The sequence below is a fragment of the Carettochelys insculpta genome, chromosome 14, assembly GCF_033958435.1.
Source record: "Carettochelys insculpta isolate YL-2023 chromosome 14, ASM3395843v1, whole genome shotgun sequence".
Taxonomy (NCBI): domain Eukaryota; kingdom Metazoa; phylum Chordata; order Testudines; family Carettochelyidae; genus Carettochelys; species Carettochelys insculpta.
The window spans coordinates 9,223,020-9,241,037 of NC_134150.1; the positions used below are offsets into that span (position 1 = coordinate 9,223,020).

The 18,018-nt window shown below is 44.5% G+C and overlaps 1 protein-coding gene across 3 annotated transcripts in view; it reads left to right on the forward strand.

The window, feature by feature from the left end:
- The window catches only part of SLC12A4 (solute carrier family 12 member 4), a 129,294-nt gene that overhangs the window by 78,704 nt on the left and 32,572 nt on the right, over positions 1-18,018 (forward strand). For all 3 annotated transcript variants that reach the window (XM_075009112.1, XM_075009114.1, XM_075009113.1), the window contains 3 exons: positions 13,152-13,366; positions 14,962-15,126; positions 15,217-15,315. In XM_075009112.1, the coding sequence (XP_074865213.1) occupies positions 13,152-13,366; positions 14,962-15,126; positions 15,217-15,315 (479 nt within the window). The remainder of the gene's footprint in view (positions 1-13,151; positions 13,367-14,961; positions 15,127-15,216; positions 15,316-18,018) is intronic.

The following is an 18,018-nucleotide window of genomic DNA, read 5'->3' on the forward strand; positions in this document are numbered from 1 at the left end:
CCTGGGCAAGGCTGACGGATGCCCCAGGGTCCTAAACACCCGAGTCTTTTACTGCTAGAGCAGGGAACTCCTAGCACTTTCACCTATGGCCAGGGTGTGGTAACCAAACTGTTAAAGTTCTTTTTATTGTGCCGACTGTGTTTTAGTGACAAAGAGTAACAGCAGTCAGGCTTAGATCTTAACTAGTTACAAGTTTATTAAGCTACAGTTATAAGCGTGCAGTTACAAAAGGCTATTGTCTCCTTCTTATATGCTAGCAGAGTACAGGTGTTAACAGGTTACATTACAATTCAATACCACGACGTCTTAATGCAACAGCATCTATCTATAGAGCTCTAATTCTTTGACTGTGTGCACCAAAAGGAGACCTTAATGTGGGTACATCTTACCCTCCTTGCGTCTCTCGATACCAGTGTAGCCAAGCCAGGATCGGTCACTCAGTTCCGCGGAAAGATGAATACGAGGTTGGGCGTCCCCAGCTGTAGACCTCGGGAGGCAATCACCTGACCCGACCAGCAGGTAGTTGGTGGGAATGCACTCAGAGTCAGAGTGCTCCTTGGCCCATCTTTATACCCCTTGAGTCACATATCCTCTTTCTTTTCTGTGGTGCCAGATCATATTGGTCTGTCTTTTGTGACGCGGTTTTTACAAGGGCAATTCTTACTTAATTTGCACTTGTAAGACAGGAGATAAGCAATTTTGGGAGTACAGGACATTCTTTTGCAAGGGCGGAGATTTCTCTTCTGGGATGGCTGTGTGGGCGCATCACTCCATTAATGCCAGCCAAGGGCAGTTCTCTGAGGCCCTTCGTTAACGGTTAGCCTGCTAGCCCTCTATCTGTGTTTTCAGTTCCTCAGGGTCATGAGGAGCCAGCACATCTGGGCCCCTTTAGGAAGGCATCAAAGACTGTGCTGTTTAACTGCTGTTCAGTGCCCTGTGTGCTCTGAGGCACCTTAGGGGGGAGGCAAAAGCTGGTCTGTAGGGGGGAGATTTTGTCTGGCTACACCTGCCAAAGCTACCAACTCTTCTTCTGGCTGCGGCTGCCCCCGGAGCCCCATGGAGCTGCTGCGGGATGCGCATGCAGGGATTGCAGGACTGGGCCTGGAAGCCCAGGCAATCTGAGCCGGGCGTGCCACCACCAGCCTCTGTGGGTGCCGCCATCCACACAGCTGTACCATACCCCCCCAAACCACATGCCCACCACCGACACCCCTCTGTCTCGCTCCCCCGCCCCCCACATTCCCTCAAGCCCACTTGCATCTCTCTGCCCACGCTGCACCCTGGGAGCAGCGGGTCCCTCAGCTCCAGCCAGCAGTTGGCAACGCTGCCACCATAACCATCTTGCCGCTCCTTACCCTTGTGGGAGTAACTAGCTCCCTCTAAACTCCCCTCTCAAAAATCCCTCCTGTTAGCAACCACCCTGTTTGCAAGCTCCCGGTCGCAAGCTCCCTGTTCACTTGCCAGCAGGGTTTAAAAAGCTTTGGCCTTCCTGAGAGCCCTTACCTTTGACTACCGCTCAGCCAATCAGCATGCAGAGTTTAGATTTCAAACCTAAACCTAATCAAGGCTAACAGCTTCCAACTGCCAGCCTGAGCACACGGCCTTTCAAATAAACAGACAGGTCAGCACTGAAGTATACTATATCCACTGGAATCTCCTCTGTCTGCATGTTTGTTAACCCCTTCAGAGAACTCTAACAGATTAGTAAAACATGATTTCCCTCTGCAGGCACCATGTTGACTTTTGCCCATCAAATTATGTTCTTCTAAGTACCTGACAATTTTATTCTTTACTATTGTTTCAACTAGTTTGCCCAGAACTGACGTTAAACTTACCGGTCTGTAATTGCCAGGGTCACTTATAGAGCCCATTTTTAATATTGGTGTCACATTAGTTATGCTAAATGAGTAGCTACAGCCATGTCCTAGAACCCAGTAGGCTTGTAGAGCCCAGGCTGTGACACTGCAGTGCTGTGGAAGTTTTGCCATTTACTTCAATGGAAGTGGGTAAAAACCAACCAACCAAACAAAACCCCAAATCAAACTCATACAAATAATCAGGAATAAATTAAAATACAGGGTATTCCCTCTCCCTGCAGCTTTCGCTTATTCAGTGAATGCTTCTCCCCACTTGTCTACTCATGCTGGAAACAACCTCCAGTCAAGAGGCAGGACCAACCAAGGCCAGCGCAGTTAATAGAGTAAACTCTCAAAATGCATAATTTTGAGTTGCACTTAACTTGCATTTACACATTAGCCCTGCCTTGGCTCAACTGCCCCACCCCAGTTCAACCCCCCTCACAGCTCCGGCTCACCCTCCCGTGTGGCTCTGTCAAACCCTGCACACGGCTCCCCCGTGGCCTGGCTCCCACTCAACTCTCTGTGCAGCTCCAGCTCACCCACTGCCCTCCCATGGCCTAGCTCTGGCTCAACTCCATCCTCTGCCCCCTCTGCAGCCCTAACCCACCCCAGGTTTAACCCCTCCTACCCTCTTCCCTGGCCCCAACCCACTGCCAAGCTTAACCCTCCCCAGCTGCACCCCCAACCCCAGGGCTTACCTTCAAAAGGAGTGCCAGGTTCTCTTGCTGCTTCCCCAGCTGCAGAACGTGCATTCTGCCGGGGAAGAAAGCCGCTCCCGACTTATGTGAAATTCGAGTTATGCAAGGGTGAATGGGATCGCAACCCTCACATAACTCGAGGGACTACTGTATCTTCAATTCGGGGGATTCCATAGTCTCCTTTGGAAGCCTATTTCAGAATTAAGATACTGAATAATTAGGTATTTTCTCCTGACATCTGGTCTAAATCTCACTTGTTGCAAATGACTACTTTTTTTCTTACCTTCAGGGGACGTGGACAGTAGTTGATGGAACACCTCTTTATAACAGCTATTAGCATATTTGAAGACTAGAGACGTTAAAATGCTTAACTGGTTAAACGACAGCACTGAACTTGTTAACAGTTTTAACCTATGTTCCACTGGCTGGTGGTGGAGCAGGCTGCTCCAGCCCAGCACAACTGGCTGCTGCTGGAGTTAATTGGCAAGTGTTAGTTAACTGGTGAACATAATGCTTACTGGGGTGTTTACTAACTAACCAGTTAACATTACTATTGAAAACTTTTACCAGGTGCCCCCTCTTTCAGCCTTCTTTTTCTGAAATTAAATATGGCCATTTTTTAAACCCTTGCCTAATAGATCATGCCTTCTAAACCTTTTAACATTTTTGTTGCTCTTCTCTGGACTCTCCAAGTTGCTCACAACTTCATAAAGTATGGCAACCCAAACAGGACACAGTGCCCCAGTTGAAATTTTGCCAGTACCAAGCAGAAAGGTATGGTTACCATTGTGTCTTATATAATACATTCCTTGTGATGCAACCTAGAATGATATTAGCCTTTTTAGAAAGAGATTGTTGACTCACATTCAATTTGTGATTTCCAAGGACCTTTTCAGCAGTACTACCTTTTTGTACTTGTGTTTTTATTTTTTTCTTGCTAGGTGTAGTACTTCACAGTTACCTTTACTGAATTGTAATTTGTTGATTTCAGACCCATTTTTCAGCTTGGCAAGGTCCTTTTGAATTCTAATCCTGCCCTCCAAAGTGCTTGCAACCCTTTCTAGCCTGATGTCATCTGCATATTTCATAGGCATACTTTTTACTCCATTGTCCAAATAATCAATGAAGCTATTGAGTAGTACCAGATACAAGATGGACCCCCCCAAGACCCTCTTATATACACACACACCCTCTCACACACACCATTTTGACAGTAAACCATTGGTAACTATTCTAGGCATGATCTTTCAGTCACTCATGTGCCTGCCCTATAGTAGGCCATGTTTCTCTAATTTGTGAGAATGTCACATGGGCTTGTCAAAAGTCTTACTAAAATCAAGATATATCACGTTGTCAGGAATGAATGTGTGTAAAGGATTAAACTCAGAGAGAGTGGGTTCTCTGTTGGCAAGCAGCCAGGTGAGCCAGTGGGAAGATTGGGATCTTTTGAATTGAAGCAGTTAGATGCTTGACGGTCTTTTGTTCTGTCTGGCCAGAACAGAAAGACCAAGGTCTTTAATCCTGAGCAGGCTTACTGAATCCATTAAATATTCAGGCCACAATATGACATGGATATACTGATATGTATGGAGAAAGGAAGTGTTTAGTTAGACACAACCTGGTTTTTATTTTGGGTTTCACCTTTACACTGTAACTTCTAAACTGAATCCCACGGAAGTGATCCTCTGTGCTATTATCTACTTATTTTTAAGTTGCTTTGTAACACCCTAGCAACCAAGTGTGCTTTATCATTTTCTTGATATACTTTATCTTTTTTGTTAATAAATCACCTTTTTTTCCCTTGAAGGCAGTGATTTGATGTCTGTGTGTAGTCATGCCTAAGATCAAAAGGGCAGCTATCAAATTGCATCTTAATTGCTTCATCTTTGTTTCCGGGCTCTCTCCTAAAGGGGAGTTAAGAGTTTGGGATTACCCCCCAGGGAGACACCCACGTGTGTCTTCCGGGGGGGAATTTCTCACTGTGATGGTGGCAGAGAACAACAAGAAGTCTTGGGGCACCTTATAGACTAAGATATTTTGGAGCATATAAGCTTTCATGGGCAAAGACCCGCTTCATCAGATGCATGAGTTGGGTGGTGGGGGTTTGTTTCAGAGGGGTATTTAAAAAATGGGATCCCAGTAAAAGGGAGGGCCAGAGCTGACAAGGTCTATTCAGCAAGGTGGAAATGGCCCGTTATCAATAGTACATATCAAAAGAGGAAAAAACAAGTCAGATCAGACAGGGGATATGAGACATATGTAATGGGAAGATATTAACACCCAGGGCGGATAAGCTGTTTTTGTAAGCTGCAAGCCACTCCCACTCTCTGTTTAATCCTCTCTGATGTATGATGGTGGCAGCTATGTTCTAGGGTCAGGGAATCTTTGACTGTGGGAAGTTTTTAGCAGAGTATATAGAGGCAAAGTATTTTTAATGTCTCCTGTGGGCCCTCATCTTCTGCACTCAAGAATCTCAGAGTGGGGCTCAGCCTTGACACATATCTATTGCTTCCCTCTATCCTTAATGTCAGAGAAAAAAAGTTAGGTTGGTTTGGCATGATTTATTCTTGAGAAGTCCCATATTGATTGCTACTTATTATCCTCATATCATCTAAATGCTTACAAATGGATTGTTTTGTAATTTTAGTTTTTTCTTTAAGTGGTCCCTGGGGGTGTTCCATATCAGGCGTCAGGCCAGCCCCAGCACCACAGATCAGGGATTTGCAAAGCAGTTGGCACTTGGATCTCACATGTGCAGAAGCGCGCTGGGCCCTTCACGTGCTTCTAGTCAAGTGTACAATCCAGTCTCAGCCAGTTTCTCTCAAGTGCCTTCGGCTGCAGACAGACTTCTCCTGAGCTCCTCAGCAGCATGTCTGAAAAACAATTTTTGATTTTTTGTTATTTAGAGTTCATAGTTTCTAACAGCAGTAGTTTTCTATTTAATAGTTACCGTAAAAAAAAAGGTTCAGTTAAAGTTGTATACCAGTTGTATAGTTGTATACCAGTAGTTAATAGCTGTGTTACCACCTTGTTTGCAATTCCAAGAGCTAAGCTGTTAACAGCTCTATTGTTCTGTTGAAATGCCTGCATCAGGTTTTCAAAAGTGTGACTCTTGCCGGGAGGCAATGCTGGCTTCAGATGGCCACTCTCAATATATATGCTGTTTAGGAGAGTCCCATGTGCCTCACAAGTGCCCACATTGCTCTAAACTCACAGCAAAAGCTAGAAACGACAGAGAAATGAGACTGAGAATGATTGTGTTTGAAAAAGCTCTCCAGCCTGATACCATGGAGCAGCCAACACCTGAAGGCATTGCAGTGGATCAAAAATACCAAACTGCCTCATTGGTCTCCCCAGAAGGCCATGAGAAAAAGAAATTGTCTCTGACTCGATCTTTGCCCATTTCATCTGGTGACCAGACAAGTTGTACTGAGAGCTGAGCTTCCTCGCTAACTAAAGAGGACAAGTGACCTAAGTCATAAGAAAGCAGGTCTACTGGTGTTGATGCAAGAATCCCGCCTGGAACCGACAGGTTTGTGGAGCTCATTGGTGCCAACACAAAAAGATCAATCGGCACTGGAACTACCACAGGCACCACACACCGTGCCCCTGGCACCAGCGGCACCTGAGCCAGTGGCATTGACAGTCTCAGCACTGAGTTCAGCACTGGAGCTAACCACACTGACTTACCCAGCACTGTATACTATGCCAGTGGGCACAGACTCCCAGAAGGAACCAAAAAATGCACAGGTTAAGACTTGTCACCGTATCCCATTACCTTATTCACCAATTCTGACATTGTCTCCTCAACTCCTGTCTCTGTGCTCTCCCACGGTACCCTCATTTCAACGTCCAATATCTCCTCCATTGCCATTCCTGAGACCACCATCTTAAAGCGAAAGAGCCATGATTAATGCAGGTCCCCTTCATCTCCACTGTCTTTGAGGTTGTCATACCTGCCCTACTTTTATCACCATCACAAATACAGGAGATGCTCCATCTCTTGCTTCTCATCCCCAGATACTTGAGCATGCTGCTACCCTTACACCTACAGGGGTTACCAGCAGCAATACCTCTATCACAGCAGATCTAGAGATATTTCCTGAATCCAGACAATGGTACAGACATTCAACTACCCCTCCACCATTGCCATCACTTCTCTCTCCACAGGCCCAATCCATAAGTCCCGCCCTATTGAAACCAACAGAGGACCAACCAGGGAACTTAGAGGAACGCATGGAAACTTACCAGACAGATGTATCCTCCTCATCAGTTGATGAGATGGTTATTCCGGGCAATTCTTCACCTCCTGACGATTTAAGACAATTTCAAGAACTGTTTTTAAAAGAGTAGCTCAGAGTCAGGACCTTCAAATAGATGAAGTCCCAGAAAAACAACACAAATTTTTGAAGAACTTGAGATCTCCAGCACCATCCAAGATCGCCATCCCATTAGATGATGCCATAATGGAGGCAGTGAGTAACATCTGGCAAACCCCTGCTTCCATCCCTGCCACTAACAAGAGGTCTGACAAAAAGTATCTGTGCCATCCATGGGGACTGAATTTTTATTCAACCATCCTCAGCCTAACTCTCTGGTGGTAGAATCATTGCAGCCGAGGTCTAAGGAACCCCAGTATAAATCCACAGTCTCCAAAAAGGATGCCAAAAGGCTGGATCTGTTTGGGAGAAAAGTCTGTGCCTCTTCTACCCTCTTATTGCGCATGGCTAACTACTCTGTGCATTTGTCTAATCATAACATTGATAACTATACAAAACTAACGACTCTCATGGATCACTTACCAGATTACAAGAAACTTATTTTTAAGGCAGTTGTCCAAAAGTGTTATGCAGCATTTCGTACAGAGAGCTTTAGGTGTCACTGACATAGCTGCATGTTCCACAGCGACAGCTGAGGTTATGAGATAAGTATCCTGGCTCCAGACCTCTGGGGTGCCTCAAGAATTACAGGCCGAGGTCGAAGACCTGTCTTTAGACAAAAGCAAATTATTTGCTGAAGCTACAGGTAGATACTATATTACATTCCAATAAAGATTCTCGAGCAACACTGAGAACTTTAGGGATGTATATTCTTCCATACAAAAGAAAGAGGTATTACCCATATCAATTACCTGTACCAGTGGCAGTCCTATCAGCAGAGGGGCTATAATCAATCCAAACAACCCCACAGGCCATCTAGAAGGTGGAATCAACAACAAAACAATCCATCTCCGCAAAACCCAATGCAGCAATTTTGACTTCTCTGTCGAGGCCTGTGCTACCATCTCCATGGTCCAATGCAAACCACCAGCACGGTATCTGGGGGAAGGGAGAGCTCAGCAGTTCAAGCATTGGCCTGCTAAACCCAGGGTTGTGAGCTTAATCCTTGAGGTGGCCATTTAGGGACCTGGGGCAAATAGATTTAAAAAAAAGGGCAGCAAGGAGAGGGATGGTGCTTGGTCCTGCCAAGAGGGCAGAGGACTGGACTTGGTGACCTCCCAAGGTCCCTTCCAGCTCTATGAGATGCAGCTCTCTCTTTTTATATCCACTTGAATGAGCTGATCATACTTCTGTCTTTTTACCCGAGATTGCATACTTCCAGTAAGGAGACAAGACTGCATGCTCTGGATATGAGACGAGCTTTAGCATTCTACCTAGAACAAAGCCCTTCCGAAAAAGACTGGCTATTACTGTCTCTTGCACAGAGATCTAAGGGTGAGGTGCTTTTGTCACAGAGAATCTCGAACATTATCACATTGTGCATAACTACGTGTTTTTCTTTGCAGAATATCTGTCCCTCCTAAAGCTCACTCAACTAGTTTAATGGCAGCATCCATGGCCTATTTCAAAGGCATCCCTGTGAAGGACATGTGCTGAACAGCGACATGGTCATCTTACGACCCATTATGTCATACATCGCCAGATGGCTGGAGTCACAATCCTGTGAACAACCACGCTCTTGGTAGCTACTGCTATCTAACTCTGATACCCCCCTTCATGTTTTTTGGGGGGGCCACTGCTATGTAGTCACCTGATATAGAGCACCCATGGGGACCACTCAAAGAAGAAAGAGAAGTTACCCACCTGGGTGGTAACAATGGTTCTTCGAGATGCGTCCCCGTGCTCCACTACCCTCCCATCCTACCCACTTTGGAGCTGTCTCGTTATGTCTTTCAGATGCATACTTCCAAGGTGGCTTTGAGGAACTGGCTCAAACTGGGTTGCGCATGGGACTAGAGGCACATGAAGGACCCGGCACGCTTCTGCGCATGCATGATCCAAGCGGCAACTACTTTGCAAATCTCTGATCTCTGGCACTGGGGCTGGCCCAACACCTAATATGGAGCACCCACAGTGACACCTCTTGAAGAACCATCGTTACCACCCACGTGGGTAACTTCTCTATCTTTCCAACTATTGAAGTTGGGCTAACTCACCTGTAATTTTCCTGGCCTTTTTTATTCCACATTTTAAAGATAGTACAATATTTGTCCTTCTCCAGTCATCTGGGACCTCATCTGTTCACCACGGATTTTCAAAGAGAATTGGTAATACAGTAAAATTCCTTTAATCTGGCCTTTGATGGTCTGGAAATCCTGATGGTCTGACATCTGAAGTCCCCCAAGATACTCGAGGGTTGCAGGAGGGGTGAAGAAGCTGGAGGAGCACGAGATGATGAAGAAGCTGGCTATACAGTGCTGCCCATTTCGCTGACTCTCCCTGTGCACAGGCATTGAGATGTGAAGACCGGAACAGCCTTGGGCATGCAGGAATGGAGGGAGCTGGGATCTGCCACTGAGTTACAAGTGCAGCCTTGGCTGGACTCAGCCTTCAGCGCCCGGGCCTTATTGAGGCTCTGCCCTCCTCAGCGCAGCACAGACCAACCCCCAGCACCCCTGCTCAGCAGACACCGACTGCGCAGCCTGGCCCCCTTTTCCTGGCTCGACCCCATGCACAAAGGGCAAGGCCCAGCTCTCAGGCATTTGTTAGCAACGCAGTGAAGCAACCTATGGAGCCACTTATCCCCAGCAGAATGGCACCAGCCCAGGGTACACTGAGCTCTGAAGCCCTCAAGGGCCCCGTTCATTGGGCAGCAGCGAGCACGCCTGTTTTCCTCCACCATTGGGTGCGCAAGCAGCACTGTAGAGCCCACAGGGGTGTTGAAGAAGCTGGGGATGCACAGAGGTGGTGACCATGATGTGGGGGAAGGGGGTTGAACTAGGGCGTGGAGCTTATGGTGACATCCTTTAATCCATAAAATTTGGTAATCCAGCACCTGTTCAGTCCCGAATGTGCCGGATTAAAGGAACTTTACTGTAGTTCCAAAATTGTTTCAGCTAGTTCCTTAACTAGGATAAATTTCATCAAATTCTGCAGACTTCAGTTACATCTAAATGTGCTTTAACCTGTTCTTACGCTATTCTGGCTTGTGTTCTTTCCACTCTTTTGTTGGTATTATGGTTTTTAGTATCTGGTCACAATTAACCTTTTCAGGGAATATTGAAGCAAAATAGGTGTGCAACACCTGAGACTTCTTGATGTTATTAGCAGCTCTCGTTCCCCAGTAAGTTTATGGACCTCAACTTTCTTTCCTCTTTCTCTCACTTCTTATGTATTTATAGAACATCATCTTACTGACACATGTCTGTTGCTAGGTGTAATGTAGTTTGTAAGTTAGCTTTTCTAAATTGACCATTGCATACTGATGCTATTCTTTCATAGTCATCCTTTGAAATTTGTCTCTGTTTCCATTCTTTGTATGGTTCCTTTTTGACTGTTGAGCCATCAGAGAGCTCCTGATGGAGACATATTGGTCTCTCACTGTTCTTCCCATTTTTCGTTTGCATTGAGAGAGTTTGCAGTTTTGTTTTGTAATATTTGTTGTCTATTTGAGAAGCTGCCAGTTTTTCTGAACCCCTTTTTTCCTTAGATCCACTCCCCCGCACCCCAAGGCATCTTATCTCTCTGCATTGGCGAAAGTCTGCTGTTTTGAAGTCCATTGTCCCTATTCTTCTGTCCTCGCTCCTTCCTTTTCCTAGATCCCTGAAATCATTTCCTGATTGGTGTGTTGTGAACAAGACACGAGAAGTCATTCTTCTGCTCTATTCTGCACTGGTTAGGCCTCAGCTGGAGTATTGTGTCCAGTTCTGGGCACCGCAATTCAAGAAAGATGTGGAGAAAATAGAAAGGGTCCAGAAAAGAGCAATAAGAATGATTAAAGGTCTAGAGAATGTGACCTATGAAAGAACTGGGCTTGTTTAGTTTGGAAAAGAGAAGATTGAGGGGAGACATGATAGCGGTTTTCAGGTATCTAAAAGGGTGTCTTAAGGAGGAAGGAGAAAACTTGTTCTTTTTGGCCTCTGAGGATAGAACAAGAGGCAATGGACTTAAACTGCAGCAAGGGAGGTTTAGGTTGGACATTTGGAAAAAGTTCCCAATTGTCAGGGTGGTCAAACAGTGGAATAAATTGCCAAGGAAGTTTGTGGAATCTCCAACGCTGGAGATATTTAAGAACAGGTTAGATAGATGTCTGTCAGGGATGGTTTAGACGGGGGCTGGACTCTGTGGCCTCTCGAGGTCCCTTCCAGTCCTAGTATTCAATGATTCTATGATCACCTCCATCCAAATTGCCTTCTACCTTCAGCTTTGCAACCAATTCTTCCCTGTTAATCTGAGTCAGATCTGAAATGGCTACTCACTTGTCTACTTTCCCCACCTTCTGAAACAAGATGATGTCTCCATTGCATTTCACAATGTTGTTGGAGATTGTGTTTTACAATAATACTTTTCACAGTACATGTCTAGGTAGTTAAAATCCCCCATTACCATCAGTTGTTGTGTTTTGGATATTTCGCTGGAAGTGCCTCATCTACCACCCTTCCTGATTTAGTGCTCTGCAGTTGACCACTAGTCTGACATCACGTTCCCCCCACCTTATCTTCATCCAGAGACTTTTCAACTGTTCTGCCCCTCCCCTCTCTCCAGAACTCAGTGCAGCAGAACCCCAAGATACATGCATTCAAGTTGTATGTATCTTGGGTTAACATGATGCTGCTGAGTTTCCTGTCTCCTGTCAGGGGTGGCAACCAAGTTGGCTGCCACGGCTGACAAAAAGGTTTGCCCTCTCACAGGAGACAGGAAATTGACCAGTGCTACTGTGCTGGTCAGTTTCCTGGCTCCTCCAAGTTATGTGAAATTTGACTTATGCGGGGTTGCGCAAGAACACAACCTCCATGTAAGTCATGTATCTCCTGTACAAGTGTATGTATATTCTTGATGTATAATGTAACACCTTCCTTTTGTTCGTTCTCTGCCTGTACTCCTGAGGAAGATATTCAGCTCCCTACCAATTTTCTGATCCTGAGATTTATTCCACCAACGTCTCTGATGCCAATTAAATCCCAGTTCATTTGGGAGCTGCTGATCTGATAGTGCACCATCTATCATGGCAAACCACTTGGCAAAGGGCGAATAGGAAAAGGAGTGAGATCTCAGTGATGGTGCTAGTGTTAAAAATGGGATAAAAAATAATTTTTGTGAGAGTAAATTTCTCTCTGTAACTAAGGGAAGTACAGCAGGCCCTGAACAACTCCTACGCAGTGGTATGTGGTTCTAAAATAAGAGAAAAACAATGTGTCATGAGTCAAGCAGGGACTTGTTTCCATTAAGATGCAGAATCTGCAGTGTTAAAAGCTCAAAAAACAGGGATTTGCTCAAGTAGATACAATGCAATAATCTAAGACCCTTTTGAATCTGCCCTGTTCAAAGTATTGATTGAGTCATCTAAAGAGACTTGAACACTTTGAAATCTAGAGAACTTAGCAATTTTTGTTTTTACAAAAAGAAACATTCTGTTCTAAATGTGGCATAAACACTTTGACCAATATCTTTTTATGATAGATTACAGAAAGAGTGAAACTGCCTGAATTTCTCATTTTTCCACTCTTGACAAACCATCTGGAGAAACATAACAGTGGGTACCCATTACTTCCTGTGGCCCAATTAGTTTAGCATCTCAGCACTACATAATCTTTCATATAGTTTTCCTAAGAAAATCCCAAAGAGAAAAGGAAATGCTATGGTCTTGATTTGTTGGAGAACTGAGGCAAAGGGAGACTGAGGCTTGCCCAAGGATACACTGTGGCAGAGGAGGAAATTGAATCCAGGTCTCTCAAAGCCAACATTTGTGCTCTACAGTCCTTTTCCTCCATCTGGTGATCCCCTTCATGGGGATGAGACATTAGGTGGCACACACCTTTCAGGCGTTGCTGATCTTCAGAACTTCGAGCCCTACTTGTAGGCAAATACCCCAACCTGCAGCCTGGAAATGACGTCGCCTCGGGCAAATGGAGAGAGAAATGAGTAATGAAGTAATATTTTAACTCTGAATATTAAAACAAAACAATATCAAAAACATATATTCCTGTTTCTGCTGCCCAAGAGATTCTTGAATTTGGAAAATTTGTTTGGGAGTAGAACCTCTTGAAAATCCCAGTGTATTAGAAGAGAAAATCTGTGCTTTCTAAGTAACATTTGATATGAGAAACCATCCTGGCTTAGTAGATGTTTCTAAATAACTGTCATTCTCCTTCCAGGATTTGCATGTTGGGCAATAGGACCCTGACTAGAGATCATTTTGATGTTTGTGCCAAAACGACAGTTGTGGACAATGTCACTGTGGCCACAAAGCTTTGGGAACTCTTCTGCCACAGTTCTAACTTAACCTCTGGTAACTGTGATGAATATTTTCTGCTTAACAATGTTACGGAGATAGCTGGTATTCCTGGAGCTGCAAGTGGCATTTTAAAAGGTATGGTACAAGGCACTGTTGGATCAATGGAAGTCCTCTTGTTAAGAGATCCACCAAGCAGCTGAGGAGGATTGAGCTGCTTTGTGCTAGAAGAGGAAAAGTTTTGAAGAAATTTAATTACAGTCAATAAAACCCTTTTGAGGAAAACTGTTAGAATACTTTAAGGAGTAGATGGCGTCAGTCCCTTTTCTAGATAAGAGGCTTATTCTCAGTTCTACAAAATTGACTGAATTAGACTAGCACATCTGATATGTGCACTAGAAACTCAACTACATTAAGTTTGTAGGGTGAATTAACATGGGCCGAGGTTAGGGAGTAGTGGCAGAATGTGTCATTCTCAGATTTACAATATATTAGATTCTATCTGGAAAAATCATAGAAGTGTGTGTATGAAGGTGATTTGTGTGCACCCTGTGTTCTCTATACCTTACCACAGAGATAAAATTATATATTACTACAAAATTCTGACCATAGAGAAAAATTAAAGGGAACATTTGCTGTGGGCAGGTGAAACGTATATCTTCATAACATTTCTATTTAGCAAGGAAGATTAGCATAGTTCTTAAGATATTTGCATTACTTATTCCCTGCAGAATTGAAGCATTAGTTAAATGCAAATCTATTTACTGCCATAATACTTCTTAAAGAATAAAATAATTTCCATCCACAAACCTGCTCAGGGTTACCCTTTATGTTTCTTCAGTTGCTATGTATATGTATGTTTTCTCATTTAATATGCCTAATTTATGTGAAAATGCTAAATTTATGTTGCTTTTGTAAGAGCAAGTGTATTTAAATAAATTAGAATGATATCGTATTGGTTCATTAACTTGATAGAATAAAAATCAATGTTGCATAAACCCTTCTAGGCAGTTGGCTTGTACGGTGATAATCCAAACACATTTTGTGAAAAGTCTGCGTGAAAATAAAGGTTGTACCTCCCAGGTCTATCACCCTTGGTACCTAATAGGTGCTGAGCCAGGGAATCTGCCAGACCAGGGGAAGTCAGTGGTGGACCCTCTGCTGCGGGACTACATCTGGCAGCAGCAAGGGGGCTGGTATTGCCTGAGTGGGGACTTAGGGAGGTGGTTTAAGGAGAAGGGGCAGAATTGGTTGCAAAGCCCCACAGTGAGTGGCCAGGAGTTTAGTCCCATAGGATTCCACAGTCATCCTGTCTTTCTCCTCCAAATGTCCCCTTGTCAGCACTTTTCCCCCTCACCACTCCTCCCCTCCCTCCCTGAACTTGAGCCCAGCAAATGACTACAGAAATTCAGATTAAAGAGGCCGAACCTGTACAATGGAAATGTTTACTCTTTTAGAGGTTTTATGTGTCTAGTTTAGTAACTGCAGTAACCTGCCAAGTTTAGCTCTGTCATGGATTCATAGAACAATAGAGCTGGAAGAGGCCTAAGAAGCCGTCAAGTCCAGCCCCCTGCCCAAGGCAGGACCAAACCCCATCCTGTTACTGCTTTGAGTAGATCATTAAGAGTTCAGTAAAATAGGTTTGAGTTAATCTGTTTTAATCTGTTAATCTGTGTCTACTGCTCTCTTCTTGTGATGGTAACTCTTCTTTTCTGCTCTCCTCTTGTCCCTAGATAACTTATGGAGCAATTACATGGAGAAAGGAGAGATACTGGAAAAACCTGGTCATACCTCAGTTGATGTACTGGGGCTGAAAAGCAACCTTCACCTTTATGTGTTTGCGGACATAGCCACATCCTTCACAGTATTAGTTGGCATATTCTTCCCTTCAGTGACTGGTGAATATTGGGAAGGAGTTTTGCAGGATTTTTAATTACCTTTCTTGTGGTGTTTCCAAAGACATTTTCTTAAACTGAAATATATTTTAGGTATCATGGCTGGTTCAAACAGATCAGGAGACCTCAAAGATGCTCAAAAATCTATTCCTGTTGGAACAATTCTGGCTATTGTCACCACTTCACTTGTGTGTATCCTTTTAAAACTAGAATTCTAGGACATGGTGACTTGTTTGAACTATTATTATTTTTTGTGTTCCTGTTAATTGCACTGTTATTGGCCAATTATAAATCTAACTGCAAATGTCATATATCCGTGAAAGAACAAAAGTGTTGGTTTAATTGAGAGTATATATAAATTCCTTCCCTTTCTAGCTCTGTTTATGCTTGATGCTGTTATTTGCTCCTTTAATCAATGTGACTAGCAGCCAGTGGTTTCTTGGGCTTGCAGAAAGAGAGCTAAAAACATTTCCAGCTGGTAAGATGAGGAAAGGACTTAATGCAGAAATGTGTAGCTTACAGTCCCTTTTAAAATAAATAGGTTTTTAAGTGTGTGTAAAGGAAGTCAATATACTCTGCCTAATATTTTGAAAGTGAATGTCTGTGTAGAAAGGCAAATAAGGAGATGGCAAGATGTATAATAAAAGCTTTGTTGTACGGCACTCAGATAATCAGGACATTCTATTAACCGGCACTCAGGGAAGCTGATCTGCCAGGCTGCCTGCCACAGGGCTGCCCCCTTCCTCTCCAGCCAGGGCTGGCTGCTGTGTGTCCAGCTGCACTGCTTGGGTTGGTGACAGTGGAGTGGCCCCCTCCTCCAGCCCTCAGGAGTATGGCTGGGCCCCTTCCTGCACCAGGGTCAGCCAAGCAGAGCCAGTGGCCCCACTCAACTAACTGGAAACTTTGATTATTTGGCTACCCCTATTCCCCAGGGAGGCTGAATAATCAAGCTTCTGCTGTAGTAGCTATGTTGTTAAATAAGAAATGGAACTGGGGAGGGGATGAGAAGTTGCAATGAAAGGATCAATATAAACTAGACCCTCCTAAAATTTGCTGCTGCTATCCTGCTAACAAGTTCTTCTGCAAACTGTGCATGAACAAGTTGGCACATGACCTGTAATGTGCATTGGGAATAAACTTGTCATCTCCCCACTTCCGCCAAACTGTATCATGATTGAGTCCTTTGTTATCCAAAGGATATTGTACTCCATGTTACACTCCTACTTCCGTGTGGGACAGAAGTTCATAGAATCGTAGGGCTGGAAAGGACCTCAGGAGGTCATCTAGTCCAGCCCCCTGCTTCAAGCAGGACCAATCCCAACTAAGTCATCCCAGCCAGGATCTTGTCAAGCCAGGACTTAAAAACCTCTAGGCATGGAGAATCCACCACCTCTCTAGGCAACGTATTCCACTGCTTCACTGCCCTCCTGGTGAAGTAGTTTTTCCTAATATCCAACCTACACTTCTCCCTCTGTAACTTCAGACCATTGCTCCTTCTTCTGCTATCTGACACCACTGTGAACAGTTTCTCACCGTACTCTTTAGAGCTATTAAATCACCCTTCAGTCTTCTCTTCTGTAAACTAAACAAGCCCAAATCACTCAGCATGTCCTCATAGATCATGTGCTCCAGCCCCTTAATCATTTATGTTGGCTGCCGCTGAGCCTGCTCCAGCACATTGACATCCTTTTTATACTGGGGAGCCCAAAACTGGACACAGTATCCCAGATGTGGCCTCACCAGTGCTGAATAGAGTGGAACAACCACTTCTCTAGATCTGCTCGAAAAGCTCCTCCTAATGCACCTTAATATGCCATTAGCCTTCCTGGCTACAAGGGTGCACTCTTTACTCATATCCAGCCTTTCATCCACCATAATCCCTAGGTCCCTTTCTGTTGTACTGCTGCTTAGCCAGGCAGTCCCCAGCATGTAACAATGCTTGGGATTCTTCTGTCCCAACTGCAGGACTCTACACATCTCCTTGTTGAACTGCATCAGATACCTTTTGGCCCAGTCCTCCAATTTATCCAGGTCACTCTGGATCATATCTGTAACCTCCAACGTATCTACCTCTCCCCTTAGCTTTGTGTCATCTGCAAACTTGCTGGGGGTGCAGTCCAGTTCCTCATCCAGATCATTAATAAAGATGTTGAACAACACCAGCCCCGGAACTGAGCTTTGTGGCTCTCCGCTTGAAACCGATTGCCGTCCAGATATTGAGCCGTTGACCACTACCTGTTGGGCCCAACCATCTAGCCAGCTTTCTGTCCATCTTATAGTCAATTGATCCATCCATACTTCCTTAACTTATGGGCAAGAATGTTGTGGAAGACTATCAAAAGCTTTGCTGAAGTCAAGGGATATCACGTCCACTTATTTCCCCATGTCCACAGAGCCTGTTACCTCATCATAGAAGCTAATCACATTGGTCAGGCACGACTTGCCCTTGGTGAATCCATGTTGACTACTTTTGATCACTTTCCCCTCTTCCAAGTGCACCGAAATGGATTCCTTGAGGATTCCCTCCATTATTTTCACAGGGATTGAGGTAAGGCTGACCAGTCTATAGTTCCCCGGATTTTCATTCTTTCCTGTCTTAAAGATGGGCACCATGTTTGCCTTTTTCCAATCATCCGGGATCTCTCCCGATCTCCAAGAGTCTTCAAAGGTAATGGCCAAAGACTTGGCAATGACGTCTGCCAATTCTCTCAATACCTTTGGGTGCATTAAATCCTGTCAATGGATTTGTGTACATCTAGTTTTTCTAGGTGGCTCCTAACTCATTCCTTTCCCACAGATGGCTGCCCTCCACCTGTCATACTGCATTTTCTAGCACCATAGTGTGAAGACTGAGGCAATAAAAGCACTGAGTACTTCAGCTTTTCTTACATCACC